The 18188-nt window shown below is 39.0% G+C and overlaps 1 protein-coding gene across 13 annotated transcripts in view; it reads left to right on the top strand.

Annotated features, from left to right (window-relative positions):
* Positions 1-18188, top strand: part of ADAM28 (ADAM metallopeptidase domain 28) — a 76409-nt gene that overhangs the window by 3805 nt on the left and 54416 nt on the right. For 12 of the 13 annotated variants that reach the window (XR_006216605.1, XR_006216604.1, XR_006216603.1 and 9 more), the window contains exons 2-7: positions 2080-2183; positions 8856-8932; positions 11754-11832; positions 13236-13312; positions 15098-15290; positions 17954-18025. Coding sequence is in view for 10 of the 13 variants with exons in the window: in XM_042983209.1 (XP_042839143.1) it covers positions 2080-2183; positions 8856-8932; positions 11754-11832; positions 13236-13312; positions 15098-15290; positions 17954-18025 (602 nt within the window). In the remaining 3 variants the exon portion in view is untranslated. The remainder of the gene's footprint in view (positions 1-2079; positions 2184-8855; positions 8933-11753; positions 11833-13235; positions 13313-15097; positions 15291-17953; positions 18026-18188) is intronic. The other variant, XM_042983208.1, reaches the window with a different exon arrangement.

The following is an 18188-nucleotide window of genomic DNA, read 5'->3' as shown; positions in this document are numbered from 1 at the left end:
CAGTCTCTTATGCTTTGGCTCTCTCCCACTCTAACCTCTTTTTTTTTTTTCCTTCCCCTCGCCCATGGGTTTCTGTTAAGTTTCTCTAAAATTTTTTAATAAATACTTATTATTTTCCTTTACAAAAAAATAAATTAAAAAGAAATAAAAATGCCCAGTAATTATCTCTGCAACAGCAAGAAGAAGGTCTTGAGGTATCTTATCTAGTTCTTGAAGTCTTGTCTATGTAATGAGACTTATTTTATCAAAACCAATTAAAACTTTATCCAAATGATCCTCATCTCTTCAAAGAGATTACAGAGAATTTGGTATTTGTTTGCAGAAAACCATAGACTACATGAACTGTCCTTAAAGGTCATTTAATCTTCTTTTTAACCAATTAAAAAATTAGAACCAAACTCAAAGTTCCAGTATCCTAGGGTTGATTCCATGATTTTAAATGTTTTCAAAATGTTTTTAAGAGTAAATCTCAAGTAAATCTCATTGAAAGAAAAGCTACTGCATATCCCTTTAATGGACTGGTTTTTACCTAATGAGATTTAGCCAATGGCTCTTAAGTGGTCAAGTGCATTTAGCCATCCTAAAATGATAAAAGAAAATGGACATAACTAGGAATTTTTTAAAGTTTCTGCTTTAGGGTCGCCTGGGTGTCTCAGTCAGTTGAGCATCCAACTTCGGCTCAGGTCATGATCTTGCCGTCTGTGAGTTTAAGCCCCACGTCGGGCTCTGTGCTGACAGCTCAGAGCCTGGAGCCTGCTTTGGATTCCATGTCCCCCTCTCTGTCTCTGTTCCTCTTCCGCTCGTGCTCTGTCTCTCTCTGTCTCAAAAATAAATAAGCATTAAAAAAAAATTAAACCTTCTGCTTTAGTTTCTAAACAACATTTAAAAAAATACTCTCTGGTACATCTTTGGGATAAGCGTACAAGTCACCCAATATGACTGACAAAAAATACTCAATGTTATTTGTTAAAAGATCAAAAAATAATATAAATTTATATTACCATAGAATTTAGGTTTGAGTGCTTTAATAAGTTGGGATTATCTTTAGAAAGCACTCTAGTCATTACCCAGAGAACTAAAGCCCTTCCAGACCACAGTGTTAGTAAATTGCCAGCCTGGGCCCATACTTTGATTTTTGGTTTCTACTGCATCTATATTCTGGGTAGACCAGTAGCCCCTTCAGAAGCCAAAGAGCTGACCTATTGACATTTACTTAGACACTATTCTACACGGAGGAAGGACTCCATCAAGTGGCAAAATAAAAAAGAAAATAGAAAATTCAGTGTTAGTTTTCGGAAAACTGAATTCATCTCAAAAATAACTTGTAGAAACAATGCTGAGATGAGAATTCAAAATATAGATAGAAGGTTTGGATGAGGTAACTGTTCAATTGTCTTTCCATATGGCTCCAGGCTCAAAGTTCCCTTCCAGACCAGTAATAGTGTTCTAATTGTTTGCTTCTCTAATTTTATTCTTTTCATGCTTTGTATGCAAAAATAAATTTACCTGTATTGCAAAAGCCAAGCATTCTATGGAGCTGGCATTGGAGCTTTATTACTGCATCATAGTTTTCTTCGTTAATGTAGAATATTGCTATTGGACAATACGAAAAAATATTAGAATCAGAAATGGCATACATCATTGATTTCATTTTTGTAACACTGTGTAGTTTTCAGAGTACTTCTACTCAATTATGCTGACACTGATAGAAGATTGTCTTAGAAGATTAGTTTGGTTTCTGCCTTCCTGTGCTGGCCTGTATTGCTTGCTACGTTCCTCCGCAGAAGATTCAAGGTAGCAAAGAGAAATGGAAAAATCCAAAAGAAATACTTTCACCAAATAGAGATACACTTGCAAGCTTTCAGTGGGGATGTATGCGAAGGTCTAGGCTAAAGATCTGAGAGGAAGAGTGGGTTTCTGATTTTGTCTCTCTACTCTTAAATCACTCTGGCATAAAACTCAGTTAAGCCTCTGTATGTGGCATTATTGCCGAAATGCAATACGGCTAATTATTACCAACCGGCTTGTTTATTTCTTCTGCTTCACTCAATCAGTTCTTACCTTTTTTTCCCTCCTCAGTAAACGCGATAAAAGAACTCTCTGGAGTGAAGAACTATGAAGTGGTTTATCCCAGAAGACTTCATTCACTACATAAAAGAGAGGTCAAGGAGCCAGAACAACAGGTACTTCTTTTGACTTAACAAAGAGTCTTGAAAAAAAAATGCATATATTTACAGGTGGTATACATATAGATATATAACTCTAATACATAAATATATACACATATTTATATTTATATTTATATAGAGACATTTTCATTTGTTATTTGACCTATATTATTTTTATTAATCGTCACAATAACCCAATGTTCTATTTTGAGCCTCATTTTGCAGATTAAGGTTCTGACGGTTGAAATAAACTGTCCAAGGTCACACAGAGAGTAAACCTTAATACTTTTATGGTAATTTCTAATTCTGTGTACTTCCAAAGAAATGAGATACAGTTTATTTTATCTATCTATTATCTACTTATCGATCATCTGCATATCTATGTACACACGTACAAACAAAACCATGAACATTAAAACTGAAGTAGAAAATAAAATATTGTGAATCAATTAATATATATATATGCATATTAAGTTAAGATGAATTACTGTAATTAAACATGAAATTTATTTTTGTCTTTCCTAAAGAGAAAGTTATTAAAGTTTGTAGAATTCTTACTACTTAATGAAACAACACAGTCTCTCAGTCAAAAGCTAAAAGCTAAAACATGATGATCCATTCAACAGTTTTCTCATTACCTGCACTCAGGAGTCTTCTGCTAGGAGACAGGAAAAATACAGATAAATGAGACATAAATAATAACTTGTAGAAATATTGTAAGATGCAATTCACTGGGAGTACATATCCCCCCCACTGGTTAAGCTTCCCCACAGATGATTTCTTCTAAAGCAAACATGTTTATAATAGCAGAACCCATAGGAGACCCTGTTTATTGAAATTATTCTCTCTCAACAAAATGTTTCTGGTAAATATAAATGGGACCTGTATGCACTGGGTTCCTCATCAGTATGGCCTTCTTCAAATGCTTTCCAGTATTCTCTTAAAAACGCCAGATACCTTTTGTCACTGAATATTTTGAGGAAAGTTAATACACGTCCAGTGTTTTAAAGTGAATCCCTCATAAAACAAATTTAAGCTTTTGAACAATTTATTTTGTTGAAAAACTCTAGAATCATTACTGACGCCTATTAGATGATCAATCTTAAGTTTTGGAAGAATTGAGTGGATGGATGCAGTTGATACAATGTGCTTGATATTTATTGCCAATACATTATTTTTCTAGTCCACAACTTGATTCACGGATTGTATAAGCCTTATGTTTCCTTGATTCATAGTAAAAGTGTAAAGGATCCGAATTCAGAAGTCTTGTTTACATTCACATCTTAACTTTGTTAATTTTCTCTGTTAGACACTGATGAGCTTCAATTTTTTCATCTTAAAATTGAGATAATAATAGGAATGCTTATTTTATATGGCTATTTGGAGAAGACTTACGTGCAAAGCAAAGCAGGATGCAATTAACTCCCTGCTCATGATTATGCTATGGCACTGTCTTATATAACTCATCACCTTCTACTTTTGACTAACTGTCATGGCTCTTTTGCTTAATATAATGGTTTATTAAGCTGTTTTGTTATCTTTCTGCTTCTCAACACAACCTCCTTTTTAGTCAGCTTTGGTAATCTCAAAGCCTTTCTTGGTAATATGTTTATTTCTACCACTCGGCCCTTCTTATGGATTTTTTTTTCCTATTTAACATGTTCTCCCCATTTGTAACACCCAGTTCATATTCTATTCTTGTAAAGTAAACATGGAATATTTGTATATGTACTGATAGATCCTTTTCCTGGAGTCATGCTTCAGGAATGGTCAGTGTAACACCATTTGGCTCTTGATTTTCTCTTAATATTGATTTCACTATCATTATCGTGTGTGTGTGTGTGTGTGTGTGTGTGTGTGTCCAAGTGACTGTGAGAATAAGTTTAATCTTCTCATCTGGGTTGAAACTGCCCACGTCAATAAAAAAAAGTGGTTTTTTTTCTACCTTTAACATGACTCTGCTCCTCCTTACCCTCACCTGTCAACGTGTCCTATGGAAGGTATTCCATAAATGTTCATTGATTCAAGGAAATCCCCACAGAACACATCAATCTTACCTTTTGGAGGAAATAAAAACATTACACCAAATTCCATAGACAACCAGAGGGAAATGTGCCTAAACGATTAGAGGGCTTTAATGTTTCTTTATATGGTGAATTTTATTTTTATTTTTGTCGTTTTGTGGAGTATATTTGCAAGAGTCTCCTTGCTGCCTTCAGTTGTCGACAGTAGGAGGCAACATGTTATTAGCCATGAAGAATGTGACAGGGCGAGGACTGAATGCTTCCGACCATCTCACAAATACATGTAACTCAATCATGTTTGCCTTTTAGTATTATTCAACTAGCATTGATGTTCTCAGGTGCTGGTTGATGCCTTTCAGGTACCGGCCAGCAAGAATGTGATCAAACCATTAAAAACCACTAAAAACAATTCCTGGCTGAGGAATCATTCCAAAGGCATTGATCTGCTTTTCCCAGTCACTGTTTTCATCCTCTGATATTTCAGAATCTCACCTCCTTTCCCTCGTCACAGATGTCTAGCTCTCATTCTTACAGTGCCTGGACTACTGTGTATAGAATCACCAGATTCTAGCAAATAAAAATACAGGACACCCGGTTAAATTTGGATGTCAGATAAACAATGAAAGCTTTTTTTTTTTTTTGTATACGTCATCTCCAATATCATGTGGGTCATGTTTGTATTTAAAAATTATTCACTTTATCTGGAATTCAGATTTAACAATGCCCTGTATTCTAGGTGGCGATCATACCATGGGGCTTTTTTCACGTCCCTATGAACGTGTTCTGTCTACAAATATAAGGTCCTGTGCTGCTGCATGTCTGAAATTTCAGTCCTGCCTGGTCAGGCTTGCTGAGTTCTGCCATGACACTTGTTTCACAAGCATAGACCAGAGAAGCCAGGGCCTCCTTGTCTATCTAACATGCAGCAGGCACATTCTCTTCCCTTACATAGAATCTTCTCTTTTTGTTCACATACAGCTTATGGCCAACAAGAACTCTGTTATACAAATAAGCCAAGTTGTTAGAAGCTATCTTCGTAGGGGAAGGAAAAAAAAAGAGGTTAGAGTGGGAGAGAGCCAAAGCATAAGAGACTCTTAAAAACTGAGAACAAACTGAGGGTTGATGGGGGGTGAGAGGGCGGGGAGGGTGGGTGATGGGTATTGAGGAGGGCACCTTTTGGGATGAGCACTGGGTGTTGTATGGAAACCAGTTTGACAATAAATTTCATATATTGAAAAAAAAAGAAGCTCTCTTTGTGGCTTCTGCATTGAGACTATTGGTCCTCTTTGTGCAAAGAATTGATTAGCAATTATTCAAAATAACTAGAATTTGGAATGCATGTGACAGAAGGGATCTCTACATCCTGAAGATGTTATATACATTCTCAGTGAAATTAATCACTTCTCAAAGCAGGGAAAATGAGGACTTGTATACTTACTATTATTTTTTAAATATTTTTTTATTTTTTTTAATAATTTATTGTTACATTAGCTAACATACAGTGTATACAGTGTAGTCTTGGCTTTGGGAGTAGATTCCTGTGATTCATCACCTCCATACAACACCCAGTGCTCATCCCAAGAAGCGCCCTCCTCAATGCCCATCACCCATTTCCCTGCCCTCCTACCCCACCTCCCACCCCCATGAACCCTCAGTTTGTTCTTTGTATTTAAGAGCCTCTTATGGTTTGTCTCCCTCTCTGTTTGCAACTTATTTTTTCTTCCCTTCCCCTATGGTCTTCTGTTAAGTTTCTCAAATTCCACATATGAACACAAAGATATATCTGTCTTTTTTCTGCCTGGCTTATTTCACTTAGCATAATACCCTCCAGTTCCATCCATGTTGTTGCAAATGGCAAGATTTCATTCTTTTTCATCGCGGAGAGGTTTTTCATTGTGTGTGTGTGTGTGTGTGTGTGTGTGTGTGTGTGTGTATCTATATCTATATCCGTATCTATCTATCTATCTATCTATACCTTCTTTACCCACTCATCAGTTGATGGACATTTGGGCTCTTTCTGGAATTTGGTTATTGTTTATTTATCCAAAGGATACAGGGGTGCTGATTCATAGGGGCACATATACCCCTATGTTTAATAGCAGCGCTATCAACAACATACGTACTATTAATCAACTGTGCCCTCTACTGGTCTAGAGAACAGAGGCACTGGCTTTACCTTCAGGTGTGCCAAGAGCATGGCCCCATCCTTCTGACTTCATCATGCCTGGCATCATGAAATAGTCCTCTGAAAAATTTTCTGGAGGGAATACTCAGGGGCTGAGTAGAAACTTGCATGTTTTTTTCATTATTGTATTTTTGGTTATGCTGCGTATGCATGGCATAAGGAAAACTGAATAACTATTTGTTGAATAAATGAGCAAATGGATAATAAACAAATGAACAAATGGGCACATCCATGAATTAGTGTAACTGGAATATATTACCCATATATCTGCATAGAAATGTATTCAGTAAGTACTTAATTAAGGTCCCGGGTGTTGGGAACTTAATATTCAAAGGTAATTCCTATCTTCCCAGGATTCTGCCTATAGAGCCCACACACTTCCCTTGAGGCCAAAACTGCCAGGCTGTTGGCTCATGTCACAAAATAAAACATCTGGTGGCACAGTACCTTCCTTATGTTGGGAACAATTTCAGGCCTTAGCTGGGTCCACCAGAGTTTCTGGAGGCCTCAGACTACTGTATGTCATGGCAACAGTTGTATTACTGGAACCACACCTCCCTGGGACTTCGAGGGCTTCCTTGGCTATTTATTTTCTGTGTGCATGGGCATCATCTTGACTTCATCCTCTTGCTCCCCTCCCAGGAACGTCCAGGATGGTGGCCTTCTCAATCCACCTACTAAACCTTACCCATGGATGGTGTTTCTCCTGGAGGAAGTGTTTATTTGTATGTCCTTATGGCCAGCTAACCTTATTCATTGGGCTCCAAATAATTTCCATCTAGTGGACACTGTCCAAATCAAGGTGCATCTTTCCTCTCCTAACCCATAGTTCAGGACCCGGGTTGTATACAAGTAGGATACGCTTTTTATTAGCAGGCATTGCTTTCCACCATGGACTTCTACTTGGAAAGTACAGTTATAACATCACCTAGAGCACCCTCTTTCATAAAGACTTGTTTTCTTCCTTGCTGTTTCCTTTCATCTATAATCTCTATGCTAGTGTTGGCTAAAACTTCCAGTCCAAAAGCAACAATCTTTTCTAAAACCACCACCAAATAAATTTTAGGTGAAAATCTACAAAAATCCATTGCTGACAGGAAATGCATATCTGGAAGCCTCTTCTGGGTAGAAGATTACATTTACTATCCTCCAAATATTTTAATTCCATCTGGCCTTTCTTAAACCTGAATAATAAGTGGTTACAATGATTCCCTATAATTTTTATTTTCAACCCTCAGGCTTTTCTTCCCCCCCAGCTCCTGGTGTTTATAAACATGAAGTGAATTACAGCAGCCTCTCCTCATCTAGATCCACACATTGTACTTAGGAGTTTTTGACTTCAGAGAAGACTCCAATAATTGATCATTTAAAGGGAATGTGGGCCATAATGGTTGACTTTGGAGGTGGCAAACCCCGGCACAATCCTCCTGATCTGGAGGCCCAAATTCACTATTGTCCCTTGCTGAGCTCAGGTATTGCTCTGGCCAGGAGACGGAGGAGAGAAGAAAAGCAGAGAAAACCTCACTCAGTCATATTCGGTCTGCCGTAGTTAGATCTCTTTAATAACAATGTCCTGGCACTCCGCAGTGAGTTTTTAGATTCACTGTTTTATAGAACAGAATCAACGTTCAGTACACAATAACATCTTCTTTAACACACTGCTGTACAGTCCTATCTCCTCTTGTATATAAAGAAAAATCTCAATTTCCAACCATTCTCCTTTTCTCCATGAGGTTTATTTGAGGTAATACTTTCCTATTCTGAACTCCTAAGACTTATTTTCTTCCTGATGACTTCTTTCTGCTTTCGGATACATATTTCTGTTGTTTTGTCCATATTCTAGCTTCCATTTAGCCTTGAGAAGACCTCCAGACCAAAAATCATCCATAAGAGTCTTTGAGGTCTCTGGGTCTGTGTGCTTACTATTCCTTCTTCTCAAATAACTTCCCCACCCTGCTTCACCTGGCTAATTCATGTCTCGGCTTACATGTTACTTCCTCAGGAAGGCCTTTTCTGACCTTAAGATGTTAGACACCCTACACTGCATTCATATTTATGTCCCTTATCATATAAATCATTTTTATTATCTGTATTTCCACAAGATTTTAAGCTTCCTGACAGTTGGCATCAATTTTTTCTTGCTTAGAGTTGAATTTCCGGAACCAAATAGAGTCATGCTTATAACTCAAATAATATTTGTATATATCATGCCTATAACTGAAATAATATTTGTAAAATGCATGGGTGGATGGGTGGATGGATGGATAGATGGATGGATATACAGGTCTCAGGTAATTTGTCCATTCAGGTGGCAGAGTTGTGTGATTTGTTAAAAGAGGCCAGAAGCAGACATTTGCTATTATATGGACTACTGCTAAAGAAAGCAGGCATTGTTTGCTGATGATTAAAAGATGAACGCAGCCAAATCAATTATTTGTGTATTTATAATTACCAGCGAATGTTTGTGCATTTTTGCAGGAAAAATTTGAAACTGAATTGAAGTATGAAATGACAGTTAATGGGAAAATTGCAGTGCTTTACTTGAAAAAAAGCAAGTAAGTGTTTTTACTTCCCACATTACGCTCAACAACAAAACGTTAGCAGGTGGAAACTGTGCTGAATGAGTCTGTTTCTGCTTAAGGCTCTCAAAAACCTCCGCTAATAAGCTTTTTCTCTCGACTGGCCCACGGGGTTGGGTGAATATATGTTCCTACTGAAATGGTTTACATTGAGCAAAACAATAGTTTATTAGTGTTTCAATTCTTCTAGTAATAAAACACAGTGAATGAGGTACAAGCAGATATACATTTTATCAAGTTCAAGGAAAAGGCAGATTTCTAGACCTTCCCCTACATTATTTTGTTATTTTAATATTTTAATTTTAAATTTATTTATTCAAATTCAAGTCAGTTAACGTACAGTGTAGTATGGGTTTCAGGAGTAGAGCCCAGTGATTTATCACTTGCATATAATCCACAGTGCTCATCTCAACAAGTGCCCTCCTTAATGCCCATCATCCATTTAGCCAACCCCCCACCCACCACCCTTCCAGCATCCCTCAGTTTGTTCTCTGTATTTAAGAGTCTCTTACAGTTTGCCTCCCTCTCTCTTTGTAACTTATTTTTCCTCTCCTTCCCCTATGTTCATCTGTTGTGTTTCTTAAATTCCACATATGAGTGAAATTATATGACATTATTGTATTTTATTTACTAGTACTGAAAGATTAGATTTGTTTATTTATTGAGAGAGAGAGAGACAGAGAGAGCACATGGGCTGAGGAGGGGAAGAGAGAGAGGGAGAGAGAGAGAGAGAGAGAGAGAATCCTAAGCAGTCTCTGCATTGACAGTGAGGCTTGATCCCATGAACCTCGAGATCATGACCTGAGCTGAAATCAAGAGTCTGACACTTAACCAACTGAGCCACCCAGGTGCCCCCTGAAAGATTAGGTTTTAAAACGATTCGCAGTCATTTCCATCAGGAAAAAAATATATATATCTAACTTAAATTTTTTTTTAACGTTTATTTATTTTTGAGACAGAGAGAGACAGAGCATGAACGGGAGAGGGTCAGAGAGAGGGAGAAACAGAATCCAAAACAGGCTCCCGGCTCTGAGCTGTCAGCACAGAGCCCGACGCAGGGCTTGAACTCACGGACCGGGAGATCATGACCTGAGCCAAAGTCGGCCGCTTAACTGACTGAGCCACCCAGGCGCCCCAAGATATATCTAAGTTAAATAACCCCTAGAACCAATTGGGCTCTTCTGATTCCAACACCAGTGCTCTTTCCCACCCAGTTACACACTAACCCGCCCACTTTCTCATGCAATTACATTGTCCTCGTGCTCCTCATTCTCTTTATTCACGCCGGCCACAGGCAACATTTCTTGCAAATTTCATGGCCTCTGCTCTTGCCCAGATCTTGATCATCCTACACCTTGACTATTTCAAACATAGTTTCCCCACCGAATTCTGTGCTTTCAAGCTCTTTCAATCCTTTAATTATCCTATGTAGTACAGCAAGATTTTTTTTCATTCAAATAGACTCTTTGCCTTTTGCAAAACTTCACAACAGCCTGGAGTTTGGAAATCACGTGGCAGGGTGGAAATAGTACAGGTGTGGACTTGAATCAGATCTAGATATGATCCTTTGCCACTGGAACTGTGTAATTGTTATGGAACCTGGCCTGGATCCACCCAGCCGAAGAACCAAGCGGCACTCAGGGATCTCGGAAGGCAGGAGGTTTATTTCACACCGGCGGGCTCAGAGAAGATCACTCTCCAGAGGTCTGAGTTCGTAAGCAGAGGGAACAATTTATAGTCTGTGACTTCCGCATTCCACATTAGTAGTAATTTGGCCAGTGTGGCAAGAGGGGTAGGAAGAGGAACCGGGAAGGGGAGTCTTTGGGCAGGGACTGGAATTTCCCTATCAGTCCTGTCGGCCACCTTATAACAGATTTTTCCCTATCATAATCTCATCTGGAAAATAATGTGAGTCATATTTACCATGTAAGACTTCAGAAAGGATGAAATGAATGATCCATGTAAAGTGTGTAACTCAGTGGCTGGTATAAAGACGAAATTTTACACCTACTAGTTACTTCCTTTTCTCCCCACCCCGCCTCTTTAAAAGGTGTATCCAGACTCTTATGTGCTGGTGGGTCATTGAAAGAACTCAAAAAAGCTCGGTCAAAATTCTGGAAGGGCCCTACCTACCAAATGCAGGTCAGTTCCCAATAGACTTTCACTGCTATGGTTGTTAGCAGTCGCTGGGAACTGAAAAGGACTGGCGAAAATGTAGTTATTGTAAACTGGTGAGAGACGCTGCCCTTTTTAGTCATTTTTATCAACTCTACCCTTCTCACTTCCATTTGGAAATGGAAATTTATCTCCCCTAAATAAGTATAAAAGTCTGATGAAAAAGCAGATACTGTTCCATGCTAGTCAGGAATATCTCTGGCCCTCTCAGTCTTCATGCTTGTATTAGTCTTGAGGGGTTAGGAGGATGAGCTCAGGAGCTAGAACATTCCTGCGCATCCAGTGAAAGCTTTCATTTTGATAACTGGACTTTTTAAAAAAATTTTTTTAAATGTTTATTTTTGCGAGAGAGAGACAGAGAGAGAGAGAGAGAGAGAGAGAGAGAGAGAGAGATGTGAGCGGGGGAGGGGCAGAGAGAAAGGGAGACTCAGAATCCAAAACAGGCTCCATGCTCTGAGCTGTCCGCACACAGCCCGACATGGGGCTCGAACCCATGAACCGCGAGGTCATGACCTGAGCTGAAGTTGGACACTCAACAGACTGAGCCACCCAGGCACCCCTGATCCCTGGACTTTTCAATTAGCGTGAGTAACCATGACTTTATTTTTCTTTTTTTCTTCAGGGGTCTCCTTGCACCAGGTTACACGGAAACACATTATAATTCCACTGGAGGGGAGGTCACCACCAGCCCACAGATCATGGTAAAATAGAATATCCTAGATTCATTGTCAATCAGGGTATGACTCACACACCCAAAGGCAGTGTCATTGCCATACAAACAGGGAAAGTGAAAGCATTTACGACATTGGTGCCTTTTCCAGCGGTAGTAATTTCTTAATTGATCCTCCAATATTCGTACAGTTTGACAAGAACAAACGCATTTCTTGACCCATGGTCAAGACCCATGGTAACCCTTTCCAGCCTTCAGGGGCTCCCTCTAGGAGAGTAGGCAGGAGTCTCTCATCTTCATTAGAAGAGTGAAAAATTGAATACGTCTTGTGTCCTTTTTTTTTTCCACTTCTTTTCTTTTCTTTCTTTCTTTCTTTCTTTCTTTCTTTCTTTCTTTCTTTCTTTCTTTCTTTCTTTTAGAGGGAGAGAAAGAGAACAGGGGGTAGGGGCAGAGGGAGAGAAAGAGAATCCCAAGCAGGCTCCATACTCAGTGCAGAGCCCAACATAGGGCTTGATCCCACAACCCTGGGATCATGGCCTGAGCCACAATCAAGAGTCTGACACTCGACCAACTGAGGTACGCAGGCGCCCCTACATCTCATGATTTTAGTCAATGCCAATCACCTCACTGGATTGTATAGTCTCTTGATCTCAAGACTATTTCCTCAATGACAGAACTGTAGAATTCTGTTTTTTTGTAAATACTCTTTTTACTCTTTACTCCTATTTAGAGAAGGCAACTGTGTTAAGTAGTGTGAGGGGTATTTTATCATTTCCATCTTTTCTGAGCTCCATTTTACTTTTGGAAGGCTTTCACTCATTCTCCTCATAGTGATGGCACAGACATTTATGTGGGTCAATACTCATCGGTCCCAAAGCAGATAGGTTGCTTGATTAAAGTACATCCATATGGAAAAGTGCTACAGTTGGGCATTTTGCTCCAAATGGAAGCAGAGATGTCATACTAATCCAGTTAATCTGCTGAAACTTTTTGAATGAATCAAGAAACAACAACACAATCTGGAAAACCTATTCATTGGAAAGAGCTTGTAGGTGTCAGAAAAAATAATTAATGAGCAATCAGCCCAGGGAAAGGATATTGATGTTTTAGGGACTTGGGTTTTCAATTTTCATCTGCATGTTGTTTCTTCCAGACTGAATTCACCCGTTACCCTTTTTTCTGCAAGACTTAATATTTACACCAACATTTAACAAATGTTCTTTAAGCATTGGGCTAATTAACCAAATATTAAAGGTTTTAACCATAAAAAGCTTCTTAACCATTTTTTTTTGTATCTCTAAGTTGACTGTTGTTCAGCATAAAAGGATTTGAAAATATTATAGATCTTGTTGCCAGATTTCAAATTCAGATTTAGGAGTGGATCTAAGAACGCACACACTTTCCTTTACAAAACTCTTTTTTTTTCTTGTTTAGGATGACTGTTATTACCAAGGACATGTCATTAATGAAAAAGTTTCTGATGCCAGCATCAGCACGTGTAGGGGCCTAAGGTAAGGCTTCAAGAATGGTTTGTGTATATCTGCGGTGAGTGTGTGTGTCTTAATAAAGCTGAAGAATCTCAAATATAATGAATTATATTGTAGTTAAGTATGAATCCTAAGGGCTCAAGAATTTTGAAATTTGAAGGAAACAGGTCTCTTTTTTTATTTTTATTTATTTATGTTTTCAATATAGGAAATTTATTGTCAAATTGGTTTCCATACAACACCCAGTGCTCATCCCAAAAGGTGCCCTCCTCAATACCCATCACCCACCCTCCCCTCCCTCCCACCCCCCCATCAACCCTCAGTTTGGAAACAGGTCTCTTGATAGTAGTTTGTAAATTACACATTTGAATTACTTGCAGAAGTGTGTTTGTTTGTCTGCTTTTTTCAAAATACAGGGTTTTTTTTTTGTTTTGTTTTGTTTTTTGAGCTCGAATCCTTAGGAAACAGGAGCTCCTCTCCACCTTCTCTCTTTACTCTAAATTCCCTCTTCAGCTTGTCCTATCCAAGCCTATGACATCATTTTCTTCTGTAGGCATCTGTCTACAGTGAGATATTTCTTCTGATGCCCAGACTTGATTATCTAATTTTGTCTTCCATATCTCCACATCTCTTCCATATCTGGATAGCTTAATGAAATCTCAATCCTGATGAACCCCAAATCAAACTAATGATTTCCTCCCAAATCTGGTGTTTTTCCAGTGGTCCCTATGCCAGTGAATGGTATAATCAACCAACTTCTTGCCCAATCCAGAAACCTAGGTTCCTTGATGATTTCTTGCCTCTCAACTACCCACTTTGAATCCATTATCAAGCCCCATTGATTATACGTTCTAGATGTTCACTGAGATTATTCAATACATTCTCGTTCTACTGCCACATCCTACTCCAAGGTACCATGGTCCTTTATGCAGATCATTGCAACAAATCATCTACTTCTCTCTTCACATCCAGTCTTGTCTTCTAATTCAATGTACACTTAATCCAGTCTCTTGCTATATATTCTTATGCTTTTTCTTCATAGCAATTATCTGTAATTATGAATATTGCATATAATATACGTACTTGTGGGTTAAATGTGACTCTTTGATCCACATCCATCTTCCTTGTTTGACTATAAGCTCCACAAGAGGAGAAACCACAACTCTTTTCTTTCTTACTGTCTGCCCTTAATCCAATGACTAATGAATAATGGGAAAGCCCTAAATATTGGTGAAATGAATCTTAGCTTGGGGTTCCAGCAGGGATAATTGATAAGAAATTGATAATATTTGTTGATCAAGTGCTTTATATATTATGTCCTTCAATCCTTACAATCATTCTAATAGGTAGGTACTTTTCTCATTTTATAAAAGGAGAAACTGAAGCTGTGTGAGTCTAGGTAATTTTCCCATAGAATCAGAGCTAAAAAGTTATAGACCCAGATTTTTAATCCTTATTTATAGGACTCCAAAGTCTTAATTTGCAGGCACCTTTAGAGCAGACAAGGCTTGAGAATTGGAAGAACACTGGGTGAGAATCAGGAAATTTCCATTCTAGTGTCAGCTCTGACACAACAGGTGAGCTATGTGACATCACAATAGTCGCTTCTCTCCAACGGGCCCCATTTCCTCATAGAAAAAATAAGTCGAGGTCATCTCTAGGTATATCTTCAGCTGCAATGTTACCCTATTTTCCGTGGCCGTGAGCTTGAAATTATACGGCGTTGGTAACTTTTTGCGATCTCTAAGTCTATAGTGCTTTCAAAAGCAGGAATATTTTTTAAGAAGCCTGGGTTCTCATGTTTTCCAGAGGCTACTTCAGTCAGGGAGATCAAAGGTACTTCATTGAACCTTTAAGCCCCACAAATCAGGATGCACAAGAACATGCACTCTTCAAGTATGATCCCGAGGAAAAGAAGGCTAACAGCACCTGCGGGACGGATGACATATTGTGGGTACACGGATCTCGGCAGAATGTGGTTCCACCTGCCACCAGTCTGGTGGTATGTATATTTTTATTTTTTATTTGCAGCGCTCTCATGTATCTCGTCCTGGTTGCCCCGTCTTCCAGTCTCAGTAGTTGCGATTAATGGAAACTCGATAGTCATTGTCGAACTAGTAGCCCTATAGTTGGCTCTAGAGACACTAACATCTTGTTGTACATTGATGATTTATTTAATAAGTATTTACAGATTGACTATTATGCGTAAGGTTAAAATGCATAAGGTTAAAACCTATCGATGCGTAAAGTTAAAATGAAGTGTAAATATGATGCTTGCCCTCTAGGAAAAGACAACTTTGCCAATGCTACAACACACAACAAAGGTCTAAAGTATTACTTTGACGTTAAATATCCTGCCGTCTTCATGAATGAACTCATTCAACAGATTTCTTTCTTGGAGTGCTGCCATGGGTGCTGGGGATGTAGCAGTGAGCAAAAATAAACACAGGATGTGTCCAGAGGAATTTAGAATACTCTTACATACATGAATTCATCTTCCGGTCACAGAAGAAAAGTGAATATGGCTTGTTTGAAGCCACAGGTGGATCTAAAAGGTCATTGCCATAATCACTTTCCTTTCCTTCCGGAGACACTATATCTAATCATTTCTTCTGTTTTCAGAATCCATTAAGCACGGGGCAGAGGTGGTCTGAATAAAAGAAAATCTCAATCCGCTGGGTTTGATTTGAGTTCACTTTGCTGGGGGTTTAAATTCTACCCGTGATATGGTATCTAGGAACCCAGAGGAACCACTCCTAGAGACGAAGACTCAAGGATTATTTCCAGGTTTTGGCCTGAGCAAATGATGAATGGGAGTACTGTTAACTGAGGTGGGAGAATGAGGGAGAAGCAGATTTTGTCTGCAGTTTGGGAATCGGTGGTTGTAATTTTGACCACGTTAAGTTGTGGTATCGGACATTCGAATGGATGCATGAAGTAAGGAGTTAATTATAAGAGTCTGGCCTTTAGAGAAGAGGCCAAGACTGGAGATACACGTTTGATAGTAATTAGTGCAGGGTTCCTATTTAAATAAGGCAGAACACGTAAAAAGCTACCGATGCCACATAATTTCAAGCTCATGGCAGTAGACTATAGTATAACATTGTGATTCCCTAGGAAGACTGCCTGGATAAAGCAAAGGGTTGAGCTTTAATGACAGCCTCTAATACTTAGTGGTCAAACAGAGGAGAGGGTTACAGGAGTTACAAACCCCAAATGGTTAGGGCCCCGCTTCCCTCCATAACCTCACCTACCTTCTGCTCCCCACCCACCGATGACCTCCCCCATTATGTTCTGACAAACACATCCTTTTTTCTCTGTGCTTTCAACATGCCAATATCAATTCGCTTTAGAGTCTTGTTCACTTTTTTTTTTTTTTCCTCAGCTGGAATGATCTTCCAATGTGTCTTCCCTTTCCTGGTTTCTCATTTTCATTAATAATGTCTGCTGCATGACCAAGTCTTCAGAACTAGCCATATATTCTGAAATAACTCCCTTGTCACTCAATATCCCATCACTCCATTTACTCCTTCGAGTAGCACTAAGATCACCACCTGATAGCCCTATGCCTGTCTACTGGGAGCTGCTTAAGCCCATGGGCCATGTCTGGTTCACTGCCTTATGCCTGGTGCCCCCAGCACTGGTGGTGGGGTTAGGTGCTAAATGAATGTGCTGCTCCTGTGGAGGGTGGGAGGGAAGTGCATAGCTCACCAGATGACGCCTAGAAGTCTTGCTCATGGAAGTTTATTTACCTGTTAAAAGACAAGCACTTCCTGAAATGCAACATGATAAACTTTGATAGTTTATCAGTTAGTATGAATAATGTATCTGCTACTTGTCAGTGGCAAAATCCACTATGAAATGTGTCTTTTGCTGTCGTGGTTTAGTGGAGAAAAGGGAACAGAAACTAGGGAAGCTTGGAATGTGGGAAAGAGATCCAGTTCTGCCTAAGGAGAAGCAAGCAGAGGGGCACCTGGGTGGCTCAGTTGGTTGAGCGTCCAATTTCTGCTCAGGTCATGATCTCCTGATTCAGGAGTTCAAGCCCCGCCCTGCATCAGGCTCTGTGCTGACAGCTCAGAGCCTGGAGCCTGCTTCAGATTTTGTCCCCCCGTTACCCCCCGCCCTGCCCCTCCTCTCTCTCTCTCTCTTTCTCTCTCAAAAATACACATTTAAAAAATAAAAATAAAAGAGCAGACTAGGTGCCATGGTAGCTCTGGACATTGCACCATTGCTAAGGAAGGAGGTATTCACTGGGAGAGGAACGAAAGGCTACTTAAAAACAAAAACAACATGAAAAAAACACTGGGAGGTTGCGGAAGTCAGAGTTTCTCTATTTCAGGGCAGGAGAGCGGGAAGAGTCCATGGTTCAAAAAAATCCAAAGACTTTGGTTTTAGTTCCAGCACACTTATTAGTTGTGTAATCATTTAAATTCTGGCAAAAGGAAGGGGTCAGACTAGAATATCACCGATATCCCTGCTAGTTCTGGTATTCTGAGCCTCTCATCATAGTTAATTCTGGTTGGTTAGAGTTCAAATGATAATGTTGTTTTTCTTTATTGCCAGGTATCAACCCATCTCTTAGAAAATTACACATTTCAAAGAAAAGAATGACTTTTGCGGAGAATGATGTTGTCTCAGTAATTTTCCTTTTTATATTTATTATAGAAATCAAAAGACCGGAAGGGTCGGGAACGTAAGAAATACATAGAGTTTTATTTGGTCCTGGATAATGGTGAGGTAATTATACCAGATACCTATGTCTTTTCAAATCTCCTATATAAATTTATTGTGTGAAATATTAAATATATGGATCAGTTTTCAAAAGTCATGAATATGAGCTATTCCTTTTTTGAATTGTTCTGACCCTAGGAAATTTGACATTTAATTAGAGTGTTAATGA

The sequence above is a fragment of the Panthera tigris genome, chromosome B1 (assembly GCF_018350195.1).
Source record: "Panthera tigris isolate Pti1 chromosome B1, P.tigris_Pti1_mat1.1, whole genome shotgun sequence".
Taxonomy (NCBI): Eukaryota; Metazoa; Chordata; class Mammalia; order Carnivora; family Felidae; genus Panthera; species Panthera tigris.
This window is presented reverse-complemented; position numbering and strand designations above follow the sequence as displayed.